General features: G+C 38.2%; 1 protein-coding gene across 1 annotated transcript in view; it reads left to right on the top strand.

The window, feature by feature from the left end:
* CCDC91 (coiled-coil domain containing 91) overlaps positions 1–22,638 on the top strand; it is a gene marked incomplete at its 3' end in the record, with an annotated part of 81,922 nt that overhangs the window by 27,583 nt on the left and 31,701 nt on the right. The window contains exon 6 of the mRNA XM_009881876.1: positions 19,605–19,682. Coding sequence (XP_009880178.1) covers positions 19,605–19,682 — 78 coding nt within the window. The remainder of the gene's footprint in view (positions 1–19,604; positions 19,683–22,638) is intronic.

The raw sequence follows: 22,638 nt of genomic DNA, 5'->3' as shown, positions 1-22,638 counted from the left end.
GGCAGGCAGAAAAGCCAGGAGGCCTGCATGGATGAACAAGGAGCTCTTGGACATGATCAAAAGTAAAAAGGAGGCCTATAGGGAGTGGAAACAGGGGCAGGTAGCCTGGGAGGAATAGAGAGGAATCATTTGAGCAGCAAGGGGTCAGATTAGGCAAGCTAAAGCCCAGATTGAATTAAATCTGGCCAGGGACATCAACACAAATGAAAAAGTCCTTCTTTAAGTATGCCAGCGAGAAAAGAAAGATGAGGGAAGACGTGGGCCCTCTCTGGAAGGAAACACAAGAGCTGATCACCCAGGACAGAGACAAAGCTGAGGTACTCAATGACTTTTTTGCCTCAGTCTTCACTGACAAAGACTGAAGCCTCACTACCCATGATGCAGAATGCAAAGGTGAGGATTGGGAAAATGGAGAACCGCCCACTGTAGGTGAAGATCAAGTACGAGACCACCTGAGGAACCCGAAGGTGCACAAGTCCATGGGACCTGATTAGATACATCCGTGGGTCCTGAGGGAACTGGCAGATGAAGTTGCTAAGTCACTATCCATTCACATTTGAGAAGTTGTGGACGACTGGAAAAGGGGAAAAATAACCCCTATTTTCAAAAAGGGAAAGAAGGAAGACCCAGGGAACTACAGGCCTGTCAGTGTCACCTCTGTGCCTGGCAAGATCATGGAGCAGAATCTCCTGGAAACTCTGCTAAGGCACACAGAATATGAGGAGGTGATTGGTGACAGCCAGCATGGCTTCACCAAGGGCAAGTCATGCCTGACAAATTTGGTGGCCTTCTATGAAGGGGTTACAGCGGTAGTGGACAAGGTAAGAGCAACCAATGTTGTCTACCTGGACTTGTGGCAAAGCGTTTGACACTTTTCTGCACAATATCCTGATCTCTAAATTGGAGAGACATGGATTCAACAGATAGGACACGGAGTGGATAAAGAACTGGCTGAACGGTCACACTCAGAGTTGCAGTCAATGGCTCGAGGGGTCGGTGCTGGAACTGGTGCTGTTTCACATCATTGTTGATGACATGAATGTTGGTATTAAGTGAACCCTCAGCAAGTTTGCTGATGACACCAAACTGTGTGGAGCCATCGACATGCTGCAAGGAAGGGATGCCATCCAGAGGGACTTGGACAGGCTGGAGAGGTGGGCCCAAGCCAACCTCATGAAGTTGAACAAGGCCAAGTGCAAGGTCCTACATCTGGGTCGGGGCAATCCCAAGCACAAATACAGGCTTGGCAGGGAATGGCTGGAGAGCACTCCTAAGGAGAAAGACCTGGGTGTGCTGATTGACAAAAAGCTCAACATGGGCTGGCAATGTGCGATCGCATCTCAGAAAGCCACCTGTATCCTGGGCTGCATCAAAAGAAGTGTGGCCAGCAGGTCAAGGGAGATGGTTCTTCTGTTTTCCTCTAGTCTGGTTAGACCCCACTTGGAGTATTGTGTCCAGCTCTGGAGTCCCCAACATAAGAAGGACATGGACATGTTGGAGCGGGTCCAGAGGAGGGCCATGAGGATGATCCGAGGGCTGGAGCACCTCTCCTATGAAGCCAGGCTGAGAGAGTTGGGGCTGTTCAGCCTGGAAAAGAGAAAGCTCTGGGGAGACCTTTTAGCAGCCTTCCAGTACCTAAAGGGGGCCTGCAGGAAACCTGAGGAAGGACTTTTTACTAGGGCATGTAGTGATTGGACAAGGGGTAGTGGCTTCTAACTGGAAGAAGGTACATTTAGCGTAGATATTAGGAAGAAATTTTTCACTTTGAGGGTGGTAAGGCACTGGAACAGGTTGCCCAGAGAAGTTGACAACCATAGTGACACTACTTTTAGTTACTTCACTGTTACTGTTCTTACAAAAAAAAATACCAACCCAAAAACAAATGTATTTTGTTCTCATTAAAGGCTTAAATGGTCCAGAACAGCATGTGACATTTAAAATAATCATGCACTTAAACTACTGAGAACTCTTTTTTTACTTTTCTTGGCTAAAGTTTTATCATTTAAAGAAAACTGATACTATTGAAAACTAGAACATTTGTTCTTAAACCTGAAGGATGTTGAGAAAAAACAGACTTTCCTAGTCCTATGCAAGTCCTTAAATATAAACCTGCTATTTAAATGTTTTGCTAGACAGACAATATTTCGGTTTTGGATATGCATTACAAATTTTTTGCATCCTCAAGCAAGGAATTGTTTAGGATGATCACCATTAATTTCCAGAAATAAATACTATCATGAAATTTAACTTAAAATATGAAAATGCGAGTCTGATTAATGCTTAAAAAATAATCCAAGATGCTATGATAAAGGACTGAGAGCAATTTTAAATTTCTTTATGTATTATAATATTTTTCTTTATATTAAGGATAATTTCAGCTAGTAATTCTAAACTTTAGGTAGTTCCTTTCTATGTAGGGAGAACAATCCAGGTTTCTGTGCTAGGTTTTCAAAGCACTGAGAGTATAGCCTGAGTTTTGAGATGAGTATATAGAGGGAAGTGGGCCTATCATTGAAAAGTGAATTTCCATTCATCTGCTAGGTAGAGAGCGTGAAGTAAGGCTAGGTTACTTCAGGGAAGCTAAGAAGGAAAAACATAGTTTGAGCTTATAAGCAAGAAGTAAGGAAGAATATTCTGGACATCCCTTACATTCAAACGGTGTAACTGGAAAAGTAATTTTTTTGATTGAAGAGCCTTCTTGTTAGTGATAAAGAAGAAAAAGAAATGCATTTCCATCTTCATGAACTAAGCCTTGATTTTTCAGCAGTGTTTTGGTTTGCCTGCTCTTGTGGCACTGTTTTGTGAAATATTTTCTTTAAAAAAAGAAAACACCAACATATGCCCCCCCTCCCCAAAAAAACCCCAAATCAGAAACAATAGTACAACTCTTTGTACTATTTAATAACTACTATTTAAAACTACTAAGAAAATATCCTTATTATTACATTTCTACGATAGTGTAATTTTTATAATTACTTTTGTGAGTAAGAAGACACTTGATGCTTGTTTCTCTTAAGGAATATTTATTTGCATGGGTTTTGTTTCTATGTAGCAGTTGCAATTTTCATTGACGGTTTTAATAATGAGTTGTTCTAAACACTTTTGTTTGAACACAAGAAAATCTGTAGTAGGTTATGATGAAATTAGCTGCCTCTAGGGAGATTTTGATCTCCTTTCTTCCTTCTTGAGTCTTCCAGTGTTTATCAGATATTTTTCGATATTGTTAACACTTCTATTGGATCTGCCTCATTCGGGAACTTGCCTCTTGTAAATAGAAACAAATGTAATATTTTTCACTAGAGGAGAACAATTCCTGGGTTTCTGTGGAGTCTGATCATATGTGTGCCACCTGGGAATTCCATTACCTGCACGGAATCCCCTGATGACCAGCCAGAAAGCAGCTGCATGCAGCTGGAGTGGTGAGAAATTGCTTCAGTGAATGGGACTTTGGACTCATTGCTTATAAAGATTCCCTTTAGCCATATATCATTTTACTATAGTCAATGTTCTTATTTTAAGCTAGATTAAGCAGGTCTTAGATATCCTATCCTATACGGTTGTTACTTACTAAAAATATGATGACTGTGTTAACTGAGGAAAATTATGCAGGGCTTTACGGTATTCAGCCAAAAATACAATGGACAACTTGCATGCAAGGAGAAAGAGGAAGTTGTAGCTGTCCTGTAACAAATACTAAAGGAGTAGTCTGAAGATATCTTATATTTCACATAATATTTTCATGAGGTAGTTTTCACATGGATGAGGGTCTAGTGGCACTTGTCACCCTTCTCACATCAAGGTTGTCTGTCTTTGCTTGCACATTCTTTTGAGAAATAAATATTAATTAAATAAAAATAGCAGTTCTTTGAGACATGTTGCAATTCCTCTGACGGTATTTTATAAACTTTCGACACATTCCTATTGTCACCACCAATTAAATTATCTTATCGGATACCAATCACTGACATAGCTGATGAATTTTCCATTGCACAACAGAAACCCGATAGTATTTTTTAATGAAGAAATAATTTTTTATTCATTTTTTGATTATTTTTTTATTTTTAATCTCTGCTGCACTACTTTAGGTTTTTAAATGTGACCTCCAGGCTTTTAAATATTTTTACATATGCTTAATAAATCTGCATGCATCCAGTTGAGGAAGACTATGTTCCAGCAGGGTTTGCTTTAACTTTTTGAAGAGACTTTTAGCTAAGAGCCTTACTGTAAGCAATGTTTGTGCCCCTCTGAAGAGGGGAGCTGCTCAGAACAAGAGCATGTCTTAATCATGCTTTTTTCTCATCTGGATTAGGCAATTTGTGGGAGGTCTGACATAGTATAAAATAGCAAGAATTTTCAAACAATGTTAGAATATAGCTAAAGCTTTCTGTCAAATTAATTCCTAATGCTACAGCCTTTTAAAATTTGTTTACATTTTAGTTTGTCTTATACAACAAAAAGTGTGAGCTTGTTTCTGCATCCCTGCCAGCTAGCTGGTAGGAAGGAACTGAGGGACTCTCAAAAAGGGCGGCATATGTACGGTCTTAGTTCGTAAGAGTTAGAGGAAGTGATATTTGTGTCCAAATTAGAATCCCTTTGCTTCCCACTCTCACTTTTTCAGCAACGGGAGACTTCTTGCTGTTATCATTTTGTCCTACTCTGTATTTTTTTGGGGAGAAGTATTTTCTATTTTTCTTTTTTTTTTTCCCTGTGGGGTTTTGGGCTGAGTTTTTGATGGTTTTCATTGTTGTATTTTCTTGGGGGTGTATGTGTGTGTGTATTTGTTAGTTTTTTGTTTTAAGCTGCAACACATTGAATAGATCAAAGAAGGGACCTGTGGAGAGAGCTAATGTTGTCCAAAGAAAAAATTTCAAAGATGAGAACCATGGTTTTACCATTGTTCAAGGGAAGGAGAGAGTGGAGGTGGAAGAGTGTATTCGAGAAATAATGGCAAAGTCAAAAAGACTTAAAGAGTTAATGTTAGATACAGTAATGGAAAAGTCAGTCACTGCCTCAAAGGTATGCATGTGCAAGTCTTGGATGGGAGTGCAGTCCTCATACTGAGACAATGAGTAAAGGAAAGACTCTAAGAAGACAAAAATTAAATTTTATCCATGTTAATTCTGTTCATGTCACTTTAACTCTGTTCCTTGTTTGGGCAGGAGACAAGTTGCTAGGCGGGAGTTTTTCTTTGCATATCCACATACAGCTTCAACTGAAGTAAATCAAAATTTCTGCTGAAGGCCAGATTTGACTTAAATATGTTGTTCTAACACTGTCCCCAGCTTCACATTTCATCCTTCAATTAATATTCTGCTCTTTTGCTTTCAAAAAAGCTGACTTCTGTTACAAAAGAAACGGGTTTTTTTTCTTGAAAAATCTCACAATTCCTTTTTCTTAAGTGTTGGTATCATCAAGATTGAGAAGTAAATGGAGGGTGTAAAATAAATAAAATAGCCATATCACTGCCAGGAATCTTGAGCTTTATTCCTCTTAAAAGTATCTTTTGAAAAGCACAGATAAATGTCGATTTTTGTTGTTTTCACTATAGATTTAAAATTTTGAATATTTACTTGTATGAATCCCTTTGCCATTTGTAATCAATTTCTACAATAGTAACTTTTTAAAAAATGGATTAGATAACATCTTTGTCGGCAACATGGACAGTGGGGTCGAATGCACCCTCAGCAAGTTTGCCAATGATACCAAGCCATTTGGTGAGGTAGACATGCTGGAGGGAAGGGATGCCATCCAGAGGGACCTGGACAGGCTGGAAAGGTAGGCCCAAGCCAACCTCATGAAATTCAACACGGCCGAGTGCAAGGTCCTACATCTGGGTCGGGGCAATCCCAAGCACAAATACAGACTCGGTGGGGAATGGCTGGAGAGCAGCCCTGAGGAGAAGGATCTAGGTGTGCTGATTGACCAGAAGCTCAACATGAGCCAGCAAGGTGTGACTGCAGCCCAGAAAACCACCCGTATCCTGGGCTGCTTCAAAAGAAGTGTGGCCAGCAGGTCAAGGGAGGTGATTCTGCCCCTCTACTCCACTTCTGTGAAAACCCACTTGGAGTATTGTGTCCAGCTCTGGAGTCCCCAACATAAAAAGGATATGGACTTGTTGGAGCGGGTCCAGAGGAGGGCCATGAGGATGATCCGAGGGCTGGAGCACCTCTCCTATGAGGAGAGGCTGAGAGAGTTGGGGCTGTTCAGACTGGAGAAGAGAAGGGTCCGGGGAGGCAGGTTTAGATTAAACATTAGGAAGAAATTTTTCACTTTGAGGGTGGTAAGGCAGTGGAACAGGTTGCCCAGAGAGGTTGTTGACGCCTCATCCCTGGAGGTGTTCAAGGCCAGGCTGGACGTGGCCTTGGGCAACCTGGTCTAGTGGGGGGTGTCTCTGTCTATGGCAGGGGTGTTGGAACTTGATGATCTTCAAGGTCCTTTCCAACCTAAACCATTCTATGATTCTATGCCATAGCTTAATGATCTGTGGTTTTGAAAATATAGCAGGTCTGTTTTTCAGTTTGCAAAAAACAACAAAACCAATATAAACCCCAACATTATAATAGCTTTTAGTTACCTATATGTAACTTAAAGTGGTGTCAATCATTGCTAACATTTTTCAGAAACTTACATCTGGTGTGTTTCTGGCTTAAATTAAAAAAAAAAAATGTTGATTTTTGATGATTTAAGAGACTACTTTGCTTAGAGAAAGAGAATAAATGAAATACATAATCTTTTTAATAGTTTAATTAGATATTCCTCCCACCCCACCCCCAGAAATGTAACTTTTCTCCTCTGGACTAAGTAGTTTTGCTTTTATTTCTATGATATCAATATTTCACAGTGAGTAAAACAGAGAAATCCCCTTTTTTTTTCTCTGCTTTCTAGCTGCTTCCGTTAGCTCACAATTTAAAAACCAAATAAATGCATGTTACAGTTTTCATATGGGAATGCTCTTCAGATATCTAGGTCTGTATCTAGGCTCTGAAGTATGAGAGGGGTTTTGTGTTTGGTTTTTTGTTGGTGGTGGGGTTTTGGGTTTTTTTGGTTACAAATACTTTACAACTGGAACTTCATTGAATACAAGCAACTAGAAATTGTGATCATCTTTGCTAATCAAGACAAAGTTTTTAAACACAGACTCAGGAACTAAACACTGTTATCTCTTTTTGTCTACTTTACGTGTTGCTTGCAAAGCAGGGAAGCAAGACTGTTTCTTCTCTCATGTATGAGTCGAACATCTATTTATTTTTAAGAAGTGTGAGTTTAGTTGCCTCAGAGGTGGGAAGTGGTAAAAAGAAATAACCGAAACCAGACTCCCAGTCATCAAGCAACACAAAAATTGAATTGATTTTCAGGGGCCCACATCAAATGTGCGTATACAAATACATGCAGTCTGGAGGAGCTAGAGCTCCATCTGCAAAGGCTGGACTATGACATTGTTGAAATAACTGTGATGTGTTGAGGAAGTTTGTGTGGCTGGATCTCTAGTATGGATGATGGATATCAGCTCATTAGAAAGGCAGGGAGGAAGAAGAGGTGAGGTCATTCATAAATACGAACAGCTTCAGACCACAGAGCGTAGGAAAGGACAGACCAGAGTTCAGGAGAGCAAACTCATTTAGTTAGGTGATGAGAGAGCCGGCTGTCACTATGAGAGAGTTCTGTATCAACTCGGAGACTGGGGAAAGTCTGTGGTTATTGAAGAAAGACAAGAAGGATGATGCATGGATCTACAGGCTTGCCAGACTTCTGGTCTTTGGGAAGATCATGGCACAAGTGCTCTTAGCAGCCATTTCTGGGCACATGAAGAAGGTGATTGGGAATAGCCAAACATGGATTTACCAAAATTGGGAATAGCCAACATGGATTTACCAAAAGGTAAATCGTGCCTGACCTGATTGCTTTCTGTGATGAGAGACCTAGACTATGGATGAGAGGAATGCAGTGGTTATTGTATATCTTGACCTCAACCTGCAGAAGAGAAGGCTTAGGGGGAACCGAATAGTGGATGTCCAAAGTTGTCAAAAAAACAGCGCCAGGCAGGCTCTGCAGAGATGCATAGCAGGAGGACAAGTGGAAATCGTAATAAATTGAAACATGGGAATTTGCAGCTTGGTATAAGGAAAAAGATATTTTTGTGATGATGAAGGTAAGCATTGTGATGTTTTAGCCAGCGAGGCTGTGAAATCTCCATCCTTGGAGGTTGTCAGAGTCCGACTGGAGAAGAATCTGAACAATGTGGTCTGAATTCAGTGTTGATCTTGCTTTCAGCAAAAGCTTCAACTAGATGACCTCCAGGGGTCCCTTCCGACCTGAATGATTGTGTGATTATGTTATTTAATATTTTGGTTCTAAACTGAGGAAAAAAAATATCCCACTCCTAGTCACTAAGGTAATAATTTACATCTAGGGGATATTCCTCAGGCTGTATTATTTGGAATATTTTACTCCAATCTGGCCTACCTCATTGCCAGCAGAAAGACATTAGAAATTAAGGGCAGGGTCAGGAATGTGTGGAATATCAGTTCCTGTAAACTTAAATCACTGTTGTATGGAATATAACATTTTTGGTGGTTTTAAATATATCTGCCTTGTTAGGTTGCATATTATTGGCTCCTATCTATGTTCTGTGTGAGCTTTTATAGTAAGCAAAATATAGTCATTCAGAATGTGGAACTGCATGACTAATTCCCTAAGATACACAACAACAAGAGAGAAGGTTGTCTTATAAAACCTGTGTACCTGTGATTTGGGTACCTTTTTCTGTAATGTCGGAGGTGCTTCCTTCTAGTTGGAATTTTTTGATGTTAGGCAACAAACCCTTTCCTTCAGAAACCGTAGTAGTACTATTGAATCTTAAAATAGGGAATAAGAAGTTAGTTCTGCTGTCTTGATTTACTTTGTTGTCTCTGGTGGAGGTATAACCTGTCTCTTCAGATTGTAGTGGTTGTTTTTTTTTTTTTCCCTACACGCTTAGATTATTTATGAATTTGTCAGATAGGTAAAACAAATAACCAACATTTTAATCTAGAAGTTTACAATTTCATAGCAGTTCTCTGGATGCAAGGAAAATGTGGGAGTAAGTTGCAGATGCAGTTTGCATTATGGGTTGGGCAGTATGGTCTAACTGACAAGTGTTCAATTTTTATTTCATAAACTTCTTTTCTCTTGAACAACAAGGCCAAGAGAAGCTTGTCTTGCAGTTCTTTAGGTGAGCAAGTCTGTGTAAGGCTTTGCTGTCATCTTCTTCAGTACCTGTTTTTCTTGTATTATCCCAAGCTCCTTGATTTGATGCTCAGATTCTCAAACTGTTGTTAATTTTGTCTTCTGACCTAAATTCTTGTCACCTTTCTAATGGAACAAATATAGCAGCTTGATTAAAAGATGATTGTTTCTCTCTCTCTGTTTTTTCAGCAAGTTCTGTCATTTTTGTTCAACTTGCACATCATACCCTTCATCCATTGTCTTCAGGAAACAAACAGAAAAGGATTTGTAGCCCTGAATAAATACAGCAACCACATTGTGTTATAGCTGCTTTGCTTGTACTTTGGGAAAATAGCTGTTGATCAGCTGCTTTTCAGATAGCATGTCTGATTTGGAATGTTTTTACTGTTCCGGAATGTATTTACAAATTGGAAAATGAGTTAAGATTGGAAGAAGAGGTATTATCACCATTGTTTGCTTCCTGAGCTTTGTGTCAAGAGGCAGCCAAACAAAATAATTTGGATACTGAAAATGAAAAGAAAATTCAAATAAAAAGATGTAACTACTTCTGCTGTTGATTTTGTAGTAAACAGGATTGTTTCTGTTATACTTCAACTTATTTTCTTTACTGCATTAATGAGGAAGGAAGAAAACAATTTGTTCTTTTATTACCTTGGAAAAATGTGGAAGATATGTTAATCTTAGAGTCTTTACATACAATGTTGCTGTGAGTTGTTACTTTATATCTTGTAGAATTAAATCTTAGAAAGTTTTTATTATGCTTAAGTGGAATTTCTGCCTGAATGCTTTTGAAACTATTGGACTGAGTGTCAAGTTTCTTTGTAGTCGTCTTGGGTTTTTAAACATACATGAAAAGACTAAAGCTATCCTCTAGGAATGTGCTATGAACATCATTATGTGTTATGAATAGTACAACTCTGTGAAAACTCAATATGCATTATTTCAATTAGTTATGCTTCTAAAACATATTTTGATGACTTCTCAAAAGTTAACAAGGCTGCAGATGGAAATGTTACCAATTTATTGACACAGAAAATATCTTTGGTTCAATTATAGTTTTGTTAATATAAATGGTGATTTTGATTACTATTCACTGTGAGGTTTGAAGTTTCAATGTTTGAAACTAGGAATAAAAGGTTGCATCCAGAATAAATATTGGAAAACAGCATATATGCTGTAGTGAACTGCAGGCAATGGGTCCTTTGGAAGTAATTCACCTATGAGAGGTCCATAGATATGCAACACTCCACTGTTGTTTACTTTCTAATACAATAGCAAGTTCTTTTTAGTGCTTTCTGCGGAAAAGTTTTGAGGGAAAAACAAGTAGCCTCATGATTAATACCTAGTAGATTAGGGCTTGGTAAATATGATTGTGGTTCACAGAATGGTTGAGGTTGGAAGGGACCTTTGGAGGTCATCTACTCCACCCACCCTGCTCAAGCAGAGTAGCCTAGAGCCAGTTGCCCAGTACTGTGTCCAGATGGCTTTTGAATGTCTCCAAGAAGGGAGACTCCACCACCTCTCTGGGCAACTTGTGCCAGTGCTTAATCACCCTCATAGTAAAAAGCGTTTCCTACTGTTCAGATGGAGCTTTCTGTGTTTCAGTTTGTGGCCATTGCCCCTTCTCCTGGCATTTGCACCACTGAAGAGAACCTGGCTCTGTCCTCTTTGCACCCTCCCTTCAGTATTTATATGCATTGATAAGACACCCACTCCCCCATTCTCCAGGCTAAACAGTCCCAGCTCTCTTAGTCTCTCCTCATGTGAAAGATACTCCAGTCCCATCGTCATCCTTGTGACAGTTTGTTGGACTTCGTCCAGTAATGTCCATGTAATTTTTATACTGGGGAGCCCAGAGCTTGACACAGTACTCCAGGTGCGGCCTCACCAGTGCTGAGTAGAGGGAAAGGATCACCTCCCTCGACCTGGGGGCAATACTTTGCCTAATGTACCCCAGGATACCATTGGCCTTCTTTGCGGCAAAGGCATGTTGCTGGTTCATGTTCAACTTCTTGTCCACTGAGATCCCTCAGGTCCTTTTCTGCAAAGCTGCTTTCCATATGAGTGGCTCCTGGCATGTACTGGTGCATGGAGTTGTTCCTCCCCAGGTGCAGGACTTTGCACTTCCCCTTGTTGAACTTCATGAGGTTCCTGCTAGGCCATTTCTCCAGCCTGCCGAATCCATCTGGATGGCAGCTTGACCCTCTGCCGTATCAGCTACTCCTCCCAGTTCTGTGTCATCTGCAAACTTGCTGAGGGTACACTCTGTCCCATCATCCAGATCATTAATGAAGATATTAAGCAAAATCAGACCCAACATTTACCCCTGGAGTACCCCACTAGTTTCTGGCCTCCAGCTATAGACTTCACGGCACTGATTGCCACCCTCTGGGCCTGGCGGGTCAGCCCGGTTTCAATCCCCCTCACTGTCTGCTTATCCAGCCCCCACGTCAACAGCTTCTCTATAAGGATCTTAAGGGAGACAGTGTCAAAGGCCTTACTGGAATTTGGGCAAACAATGTCCGTTGCTCTCCCCTCATCTAGCAAGCCAATCATTTCACCATAGGAAGTGATCAAGTTGGTCAAGCATGACTTCCCCTTGGTGAAGCCATTGCTGACTACTCCTGGTGACTTTCTTGTCCTTCCTGTGCGTGGAGATGGTTTCCAGGATTGACTGCTCCATCACCTTCCAAAGTGTTAAGCTGAGGCTGACCAGCCTGTAGTTCATTGTGTCTTTCTTCCTGCCCTTTTTGAAGACAGAAGTGACATTTACTTACCTCTAGTCCTCAGGCACTTCTCCCAGTTGCCATGATTAGTGTAAAAGTATTGAAAGGGCTCTTGCAATGACATCAGCCAGCTCCCTTGGCCCTTGTGGTTGCATCCCAGTTTGCTTAAGTATTTCCTGACCCGATCCTCTTCCAGTAAGGCTAAGTTGTTCTTGTTCCAGACTTTCCTCTGGTCTCTGGGATTCCTGAAGGCTGGTCTTGCTAGTAAAAGCATTCAGTACCTTGGTCTATTCCTTGTCCTCCGTGACTAGGTCTACCATCTCCTTCAGTGCAGAGCCCACATTTTCCCTAGCTTTCCTTTTGTCATCTCCTACTTATAGAGGCCCTTCTAGTTGTCTTTGACGTTCCTTGCCAGATACGATTCCAGCTGGGCTTTGGCTTTTCTAACCTCATCCCTGCATGCTCAGACAATGTCTCTGTATTCCTCCTGAATTACGTGTCTGTGCTTCCAACCTGTGTATGTTTCCTGTTTGGTTTTGAGTTTTGCTTGACTTTCTACTTTCCTAGTCATTGGGTTAACCTAATCTTCTGCAGTATTTTTTTGTCCCTTTGCCGTCTGCAGGTCAGTTTCCTATCTAGAGAAAGAAGGAAAGCTCTCCTTGTGTCATTTTTTCTTACATATTTATATGCAGTAATGCACAGTATACTGTAGTAGAGTAATACATAAATACTAATATGTATAAATATATGTAGTATATAAAATTGTGTTGGGTATTATCCCTTCAGTATCAGTAGCTATTGATGACAGCTGGCAACCCTTTCCAAGTTAATATTTTGTTCTTTATGAACAATTGTGGAATTTAATTTAGTCTGAAGACTGATGCTCTTGAGATAAAAGACATAAGAATGTCCTAATGAAGATAGATAAACTGTGGTGTTTAATGGAAAAATTCTCTTTTGTCAGCTTCCATGGGATTGTTCTCCTGCTTCCTCTTTCTTCTTTGCTTTCTCTTGCTACTATGCCCCGTCATGTAGTTTATGTGCGGAAGTAGGAAAACATCAGTGGCATAAGATGCCCTGGCAGAGCTGTAGCTCTGTCCCAAAGAAGTAACTATCTATATAATGTTTCAGAAACCTGAAGGCAGTCAGAGAAAGCTTCCTGAGCCAAATGTACTGTGCTATTTGTGATATCATACGGTTTTGTTAGCAAAATGTGTATTAATACTAAAAACACTTAGTGATAATTAACAGATTGTTTAGCATGTAAGTTAGCTCTTGCTTTTCTTTTTTAATGTCTTCCTCAGTGGAGAGTCTCTGTATTTACATCCTGTAGAAGAAATGAGGAGATATAAACCGTAGTTGTTCTTCACACAATATTAATGTCTTAAATGTGGCAGGGTAGAGATCCATGTTATTATACACTGCAAATACTTTGAGGAGTTTAGTTGTGTGTGGTGTGGGAACTATAATTCTGTTTCAGTTTTGGGTATGTACAGGCTCTTCCATACTATTTCCTTTACATAATTTTTCACATTTAATCAGTCATAACATCTCCCAGCAGACTGGTCCATTCACACTCACTCAGCTCTGGCTGATGATGCAGCCACCTCCTCACCAGTATATTAGGAAGTTGCTCATGAAAGTTTTTTTGCTACCTCACTTCATTATTCACTTCAAAGTTTTCTGTTGTTGTATACTCCTGGTAGCAATGATGTTTAATTGTGTAAAATAAATGATAGTATCTCTTTGGTTTCTGTGGTGAGCTTAAGGTTGTACATACTATATATTCTTTGGTTATATAAGGAAATCTGAAATCTTTCTTTCCTCCCTGTAAAAATATTTGCCCTTATCTTTAGGTTCTTAGCTGTATCTTTCACGAGGATGTTGGTGATGTAACAAAAGTGAAAATACTTGCTTTGCTGTAGACCTGGAGGCAACACTATGTCTTAGTTCTGGAGAGCCCATAGTATTTCACATGAACAGAAATAGTGACCAATCTGTATTTTATATACAATAGCACACTCTAGTGTGTATATTAATTAGCCATTATGGACTGATTCTCATCATGTTTAACTCAATTTTTCAGTGATTTGGTTCTGTTGTATTTAGTAAAATTATTTTTTTCTCTATACTTGGGTGAATTGGAGGAAATATATATCTTGAAATGAGAAGTTTCCAGTTTCCTAACAGAATCATTATGATACTAAATGTTATTTGTTATTTTTAAAATGCTGTGTTGAAAGGAAAAAAGAGATGATAATTTTTATGGAGAGAAAAATCTTGATGTAATGGAGGAATTGAGTCCAATATGAAAAGTCTTAATGATGTAATTACATGCAGCAAAACTGTGTAAGATGGATTTGAAATTTGTCTTCTAATTTAGTTGCCTGCAGTGAACTACAGTTTGCATTTTTGCATTGGTAAAGAAATTAGGAGGGAAGGGAATACATCGCTTTCTAAGATGTTGGCTCAGACCTGCAGCTAATTCTGAAGATACCACAGCCTTACAGAAGATAGGCAGTCAGCATCATCTCAGATAACTGGCTTGCATGTTATATATAGTAATATAAGGCTCTTAACAGGTGTTACAGAAACATTTGTACAGTTTAAATGTGAGTGCTTTGTGTTAACTTACTATTTTATTGGCATGTTTTTCCTGACTTGTATTTAAACTAGGTTTATGAATAAGTAACATAAAATGTAAAAATCACATAATATCAGTTGACCCCAAAATACAGGATTTTATTTTATGGATCACATTTGATTATTTGTGAAAGCGGACAAAAAAAATTGGAATCTTTTCCTGAACTGATTTTATTTCTTCTATCATTTTTTCCCCACATATAAATGCAATCTCATAGTGCTTCTTTGCAGTACTGCCTTTTGCTTTATCTGTGTATTGCTGGTCTGATCTTTTTTAATGTTATAAATTGTGATTATTGATAATCTAATAAAACAAGAGGAAGATCTAACAAATTTCTTTTGCTCTGACCACATGAGAAAAATCAGTGGGGAAAAATATACCTGTGGAGAAAATATCATAAATTCAGTAGGTATGATATAAATGAATTTCTTCAGTTATTTTTAAAACTTTGTGGTTTTTTGGTGTCAGTTATGCTTGCTGTAGAAATGAGATTGTTAAAATACTACGGTGTTTACTCCTGTGGGCTGATTATTATCAAAAGATACTTTCATATGTAGCCATTTGCTTCCTTTTCAGGTGCCTGTGTTTCATGGCCCTAATTTGCAGTATGAAGTCTCTTTTTGATGCTGTTTTTTATATGTGCTAGGAGAACTTGCACAAAATATTTTTTCTAAGCATCCACTAAGCATCATTTTGATCACCTATTGCTGTTACAATATTTGTGACATGCGGGTATGGCAGAGTGGAAGGTTGGTAGGGAATCTGTGCAGAGTCTATGGGTGGCATGCACTTTTCCCCAACAATTCAAGACAGTCTGGCTCTTAAAAAGTTAGCAGAAAAATGTATCAACTTAAAAGTAAATATAATGAAATAAAATAAGTTTGAGGTCTTTACTTTCTCTTCTTACCCAATCAGATCTCACAAATCATAGAATCATAGAATGGTTTAAGTTGGAAGGGACCTTAAAGATTCCAACCCCCCTGCTATGGGCAGGGACACCTGCCACCAGACCAGGTTACTCAAAGCCCCATCCAGCCTGGTCTTGACCACCTCTAGAGATGGGACATCTGCTGGGCATCCTGTTCCAGTGTCTCACCACTCTCAGAGTAAATAATTTCGTCCTGACCTGATATCTAATCTAAATCTACCCTCTTCTAGTTTCAAGCCATTACCCCTCATCCTATCACTGCATGCCCTTGCAAAAGGTCCCTCTCCAGCTTTCTTGTTGCGGATCTTACATAGTACTCTGAGAGGTGTTACCCTTTCACTTCCCAGTATTCACAAACACATGCCCTGCATTTCTGCCAAAATGTTGAATGTTAAAAAAGAACCCTGCTTAAACTGTTCATGCTAACAATGGTTCACTTAGACTGAAATGATACGGGAGGCAATTCAGCTTAAAAATCTAAAAGAAATGCTAATGCAATCAGCAGGCAGTGACAAGCAGCTGGATGGCGGGTGGTTGGCAACATTTCCTGCTGTCACAGCCATTTCAGAAGACTTCTGTGCCCAGCGGCATCCTTAAGAACTGCACCTCTCAGAAGCTCACTGGCATTTGGATCCATCTGCTTCTACAATGGTTTAATTCGCAGAGGCCTAACAGAAGAAAAGGAGAGTCTGGAGTAATTTGGCTTTTAGATTGTAAGAAAACTTTCAAAGTTCGATACCATTTTCTTATCCTTACCATTCCAGTTTTATTTGAGTTTCCTACAGCACGTACATTTGGTAGCATTAAAGCCTGTATTCTTATGCATGAATTGTTCATAATGACATGTTTCCTCATATAAGAATCACAAAATGGAAAAAATTGAAACATTGATAACCATTGAGCAATGAATTGCCTGTTACTTTCATAGTGTGTCCACACTGAATGCCTCGTGCTCTCTGGAATGATTGTGAAGATTTTGATCACAAAATAAAATAAACCCCTCTGTCTTCCAAATTTATGTTTAAGTACTGTCAGCATTCTGATGTGAGATTCTGTCCGTCATAAGGCACAAGGGGATGGGGTTAAAGTCCTCTGAAGATGATTTTACTTAAATTTCAAACTTCTCAATTCATGTTTGAGTCCTTTCTTAAAAACATTTATTAAATAAAAGAAAGGAACAACAACGTTCTTTAACTCCCCCGCCCCCCAAATTATGCAAACCATGCAGGAGAATTCTATAAGAGCCAGAAAACACAAAATTCTCTCTTTGATAGGAAATACGAATATTACATTTTAATTTCAGGTCTACACCATTCAGAACTTTTCATAGAGCTTCCCTTTTCCTTCTTACAAGCACAGTAATATTTCTAACAGTAGTTATGTCAATTCATTAATCTCATTTTCCTATGAAAACTACACATTTGAGGATTTATGAAGAACTGACATGCCCATTGTTCATCAAATGAGTATGTTGCTGTTCTTGGGATGTTTCTGTTGTGTTCATAGCCAAATCATGAAACTCAGGAACTTTGATGTATCTTCACTGTTAGACACTAAATCAATGCATGCACTTCCAAAATGCGTTACTTAAAGTGACTTTGGGGCTATTACAAGGACCAAGCACACATTCCTTTGAGTGATGCATCTATAAGATTTTGAAACAGTATTTTACCGACTTTCGGAAAAAAAGATCAGCCCTCCTCAACAGAATTGAAATGTGCTTTTACAAGTTAAAAGAAATAAACTTATAGGCCTTCTGTCTTAGCTGAAGAATCTTGGAAATATACACAGAAAAAAGACAGTGTAGTGTTTGTCAGACTGTACGAAGACCTTACTTGAAAGAAGAATTGCAATGTGACCGTTAACTTTTTGTCTGTGCGCCTTTCATTCTCTCTTCTACCCCTGTTGTAGAAACTGATTGCTAGACCTGACCCAGGCAAACGGATGCCTTACTATTAGTTCTTTACTAATTACTTTTTTTCCTCTACTTTAGGAGATATTTTAAGAAAGTTAAGTACTTTAAAATGTGTTGAATGAAATCTTCATGTTGGTAGTTATACCTGGTGTTGATGCTTCAACTTGTGTTATTAGTTTGCATTTAGTACATGACTTTGAACAAGTCGCTAATTCTGAAACACTTGAGAGAGTTACTGTAAGAGGAAAAACTACATTTTTTTGCTTCCTCTCTTGATTTGCCTGGTAATGCTAGTGAGAGGCACTGTACTTTTTACCAGAATGAAATCTGTTTCTTCCTTGGTCAACACACTTGATCCACTATGTCTCATTGTTGCATTCAATGTAATTTTGACAGACCTTAGATGGAAATCTTACTGGTTTAACTCTTCCCATTTAAAGGCTTTTCTCAACATTGAATGCTTTCTCTTCAGTTTTGGTTTTGTTGTTTTGTGGGGTTTTTTTTCAGCTAGAGTAATTAATGACAATTAACTTCCTCTTTCAATACAATTCTTTTTTTCATATTTGTGAATCCAGGATGTGCTACTGTAGCAATTACATTTTTTGCATTTTTTTCCCCTATGTTCACTTTTCACAGGGAATGTATTTGTTAATGATTTGTCAAGTTTTGGAGTTAATCACTGTATTACATTTTTCCTACTTATACCAATTCTGTAGTTTTGTACTGTAAAAATATTTCTAGCTCAACAGTTGGGGGTTTTTTTGCATATGTATTGTCTGAGTTTAACTGGTTTGTGGAGTCAGTAATACCAATGCATCACAATGTGATCAAATCGATGTACCCAGATGCTGTGCATTGTTATCTGATGTAGTAGTTTATTTACATGTCAAAATATTTCCATCTTCAGTTCTTCTGCTTCGTATCAGTTGTTTTTGCAGGGCTTCACAAGATAAAAAACGAAACAGTTCTATTCCAGAGAATCTGAATGTCTCATTATATTTGGGTGAAAAATAAGAATTTTGTATAGCTATAATTTTAAACTTTCTGCTAAGATGGCCCTTTCAGGAGAAAGGAACTGAATGGCAGAGCAGCAACCTCTAATCAAATATAGAGTTACAGACTGATTAATTTATTTTTAATGGTGTTACATAGCCTTTAATAATAAAATTGAACATGCTTTGTTAGACACTAGGTTTTGCTTATTTCAAACATACAGATGTTAGAAAACATAAAATTGTATTAATTTCAACTTGAATTCTATTCAAAAAGCAATAAATATGTAGTGTAAGTTGTATATGGTTTTCCCCTGTACTCACTGCAAGGTAACACTTGTGATTACTGTCTTTCTGTTTTCTGCACCATTTTGCCAAGGTGATTAAAACACCTATGACCTGCTGTACCAGCTGATTTAAGAACAGATCCATGAAGCAAAGAATGTGGGGGGAGGGAAAGTTTTTCATCTTATGATTAATTGGTGATTTGAAAATGTGGTGCTGCTCATTGATAAGCGTGAAATGCTGGTGAGAACCTAATGAGTTGTTCACATTCCAGACTCATCAAAGCATAGGCAAGAATTTTACTGTAAAGGTAAAAATATTAGAATGTTCCTATCCACATTATTTTTACATAATACTATGAATAAAAGAAATAGTAAACAGTAGGGCTTTATTTGAAAAACATGTTCAAGATGTCTTATGCAAGAAAACTTTCCTGAGAACTTAAGGAATAAAAAAAAAAAGGAGCTATGTAGTGAGTAGGAGAAGGGTGTGCTCTTCTGAGGAAGCTGAATCTATACTAGTCCATTTTATCATCTTTGTTAATATAGGCAGTAAATAACATTTACTAAGAGAGTGATTTGGAAGTTGTGCCATCCACAGGTGCCAAGAAACTAGAAAAATCAGAGTAACAAAGAAAATCTTAAAAACATTTGGAGAACCATTCAGAATTATCTGGGGACTAATAAAGTAAAATTAAGAAATAAAGAAAAAGTTTAATACTAGAACCAACTTGAATTGAGCATATATATTATATCTGAAGAGTCAAGATGTGTGTGTTTCTTCATGAAAGATGTCAAAAATGAGGAAAATAATTGGTCTTTACTCTCCTAATAAAAATTGTTGTGTTGGGTGCCTATGTTGTGTATAATCTTTCCACATTTTTGTGCAGGAAAAGCATAAGCAGGAGTTAGAAGACATGAGAAAATCTGGACATGAAGCCTTGAGTATTATTGTTGAAGAATTCAAGGTAAATGAGTTGCCAAGATAACACAATTTCCAAATAATATTATTGTAACTGTATAGAGTAAGTATGCACTATAGGCAGTCTTTTTTAGTACGGTTTATTTTGGTTGCTCAGCCTCTTTCATTTTAACACTGTCTTTTCTGTTGCTTCCAATTTGGACTGTTTGGCCTGAAATTTTGCATGACATGTTCTCACTCTGCACTTTGGGAAACTTAGATAAAGTAGGTTAGCCATTTTCAGTAATGAAAGTTAAAACCAGAACAAAACAAAAATGTTTACTCAGTTGTGGTAAACTTCAGGTTTGGTTTTTTTTTTTCACATGTCCACATTTTGGGTCTTGGTCTCAACAAACTGCACTTGCAGGAAAGCAGCCTCACAGAGCAATTCAGCAGGGTTTTATCTACACAGCCTTAATAGAAGGCGTTAAGGATGAAATAAGGCCTAATGTGTAATTCTTCTCTCATGTTGTTCCTAGCTCCTCTCAGCTGGTAAGGTGAAAGAACTGGATGTTACCATGGATGATAAATCTGTGTATTTTTACTGTTATGGAAACTTTCTAGTAAGAAATGCATAGAGGACAAAAACCGAATCCAGTTAGGAGAAGGAGTAGGTAAAGTAGGAATTCTACTTAGACTTAAAGAGGTAAAGAACATCTGACAGGAAAAGCAAAACTGATACAGGGAAATGGAAAAGAGGGCTCTTTTTGAGAATGAGAAGGGAGACATGAGACCTGGTAGACAACTGTGAGCTGGGAACAACAAATCTAACAATGTAGTTAGTGAAGGGAAAATTCAAATTGTAACTGCTCAGCAACAGTAATTCATGACCAAGGAATGATCTGGCATGGAGGGCAAGAAAGCCCAACTGCAGAGTGGTTTAAACTTGCTAGAATCAAGAATGCCAGAGACAGAAGGACTCCATGTTAGGGGAGTGACATTTCCTTTGGGGATGAGATAAGAAATGTCACAACATTTTCCGGTTGCAATGCATCCTGAAATGTGAGTGCTCAGGGGCCACTTTCAGTAAACAGAGCTGATGCTGGGGGATAAACTGAACACGGGGCTCCATGCTGATGCTTGCATGATCAGTGCTGGAAGATGCCCCATGCTGATGTTTGCATGATCAGTGCTGGGGCAGGTGTATATAAGGAATAGTCTCACAGACTTTGCAGACTTTGCAGACTGCTTATAGACCTGCTTATGGAGGTAGGATGGCAGGTGTATATAAGGAATAGTCTCACGTTGTATCTTTGCTGACTGCTTATAGAGCTGCTTATGGAGGTAGGACTGTCCGATCCATTGGTAATTAAATCTTTTTATGTTTAATTTGCCTCAAGGGGTGTGAGTCTGTTACTCACATGTAAGCTAGGCTTACCAAGCTCCAAGTCTGAGAGAGCACCACTCTGTAGGGGACCTGATGATGCTTTTCGGACTGTCTGCCTGAAGGCAGCCTGTCATAGGCTGCAGAAAAGTATAAAGTAATTCTAGTCATCATGCATGTTTGCAACAACTCATAATAAGAAAGCCTTTTAATAGTTTTGTTAATAACTGTTAGTAGTGTTCTAGCTAATGTTGAAATTGGACTGTCTATAGAAATATGTCTGTCTCCATCAATACAACTTATATTAATTTCTTCTACAGGAAACCTATCCAGAAAAAAGTTTTCAAAAGTTTCTATTCCTGAGAAAAGTAAAGCATGGCCATGATGATGTCGCTTTTCTCTATATTTCCCTCTTTTCACTTCTGGAGAATTATTGTTTTTCTTTTCCCATACTTCCTTGGGGATCACTTTGCAATGGAAGTTCTCAAATGGGAATTTTCTTCACACTGTCCCACTTTGGATGGGCCACTGAACGTGTTGCATGTCAACGTTTTTCATTTCTGTTTTGTACTAGATAAGTATAAAACATCTGTCTGTTTCTGTGTGAACTTACATTTTGAAAAACCCAGTGAGCTATTGGTAATTGCTGTACTGATGTTTCCTCCTTTTTATTTTTGAAAATATAAACAAATTTTGAAATGAAACTATTTTATAGTATAGCATGAAGGTTCTGTTTTGCTTTTTTAATGCCTTTGTGTGAGCTAAAGGAGAGTTTTGTATAGATGATATTGTCCCTTTTCAGGAATGATTTCTTCTTGTATAGTTGGGTAAAGGAACATACTTATGTGCCATATTGATTTTTGAAAACTATTTTACAAGCCAACAGCAGCTGGGAACATCTGAAATGCTATCTGGAAAAGAAGATTTATGTTTATCAGTTTCTCTGATTTGGCACAAAATATTAGGGATTTAATTGAATACTGTAATTCTAAGCAATATTTATATTTAGCGTATTACTTCTCATAGACTACTTATATTCAAGTTATATAAAGACATTCTTTAATACCAGGGAAGCATGACATGAATGTACTTCATACAAGTCTTCCTGTGGTTAGTTGCCATATTTTGGTCAATGAGATCACAGTACTCTGAGGAGACATAACATCAGATATGCCAGCCTACGAGTAAAATACTGCAACCAACCTTGTCTGTAAACATGTAGTGAGTTATTCTTCAGGGTAGCAGGAAGAATCAAAAAAGTTTGTTAGGTTTAAAAAAAAATCAAGCTTTTTTTGGTTGTTTGTTTATAGCTTAAATACCTTTTTAGTAACGCTTTGCCATTTACTTAAAAAAAAAAAGGAATAACAGTGAATCATCAGAGAATTCAGTGAAGGCAAAAACTGTTCTGTAGTTTTGTTTGAGAAAATAATCTCAGGGATTATTTTAAAATGTTAATTCATGATTAGTATTTCAATATGGAACTGAGTTAAGATTTTTTTTTTCCTTAAGTAAATGAATCAAATGTGATTTTGTAATTATAAAAGTAATATTGTACATTTTGGGGACTTTTTAACTACTCATATCGTTGTGAATTTTTTGTATTTATCAGACATGTTGACTGATCCTCGTATTACCTTGA

The sequence above is a fragment of the Charadrius vociferus genome, unplaced genomic scaffold (genome assembly GCF_000708025.1).
Source record: "Charadrius vociferus isolate BGI_N301 unplaced genomic scaffold, ASM70802v2 scaffold413, whole genome shotgun sequence".
Taxonomy (NCBI): Eukaryota; Metazoa; Chordata; class Aves; order Charadriiformes; family Charadriidae; genus Charadrius; species Charadrius vociferus.
The sequence above is the reverse complement of the archived record's forward strand: the minus strand, read 5'-3'. Positions and strand labels throughout refer to the sequence as shown.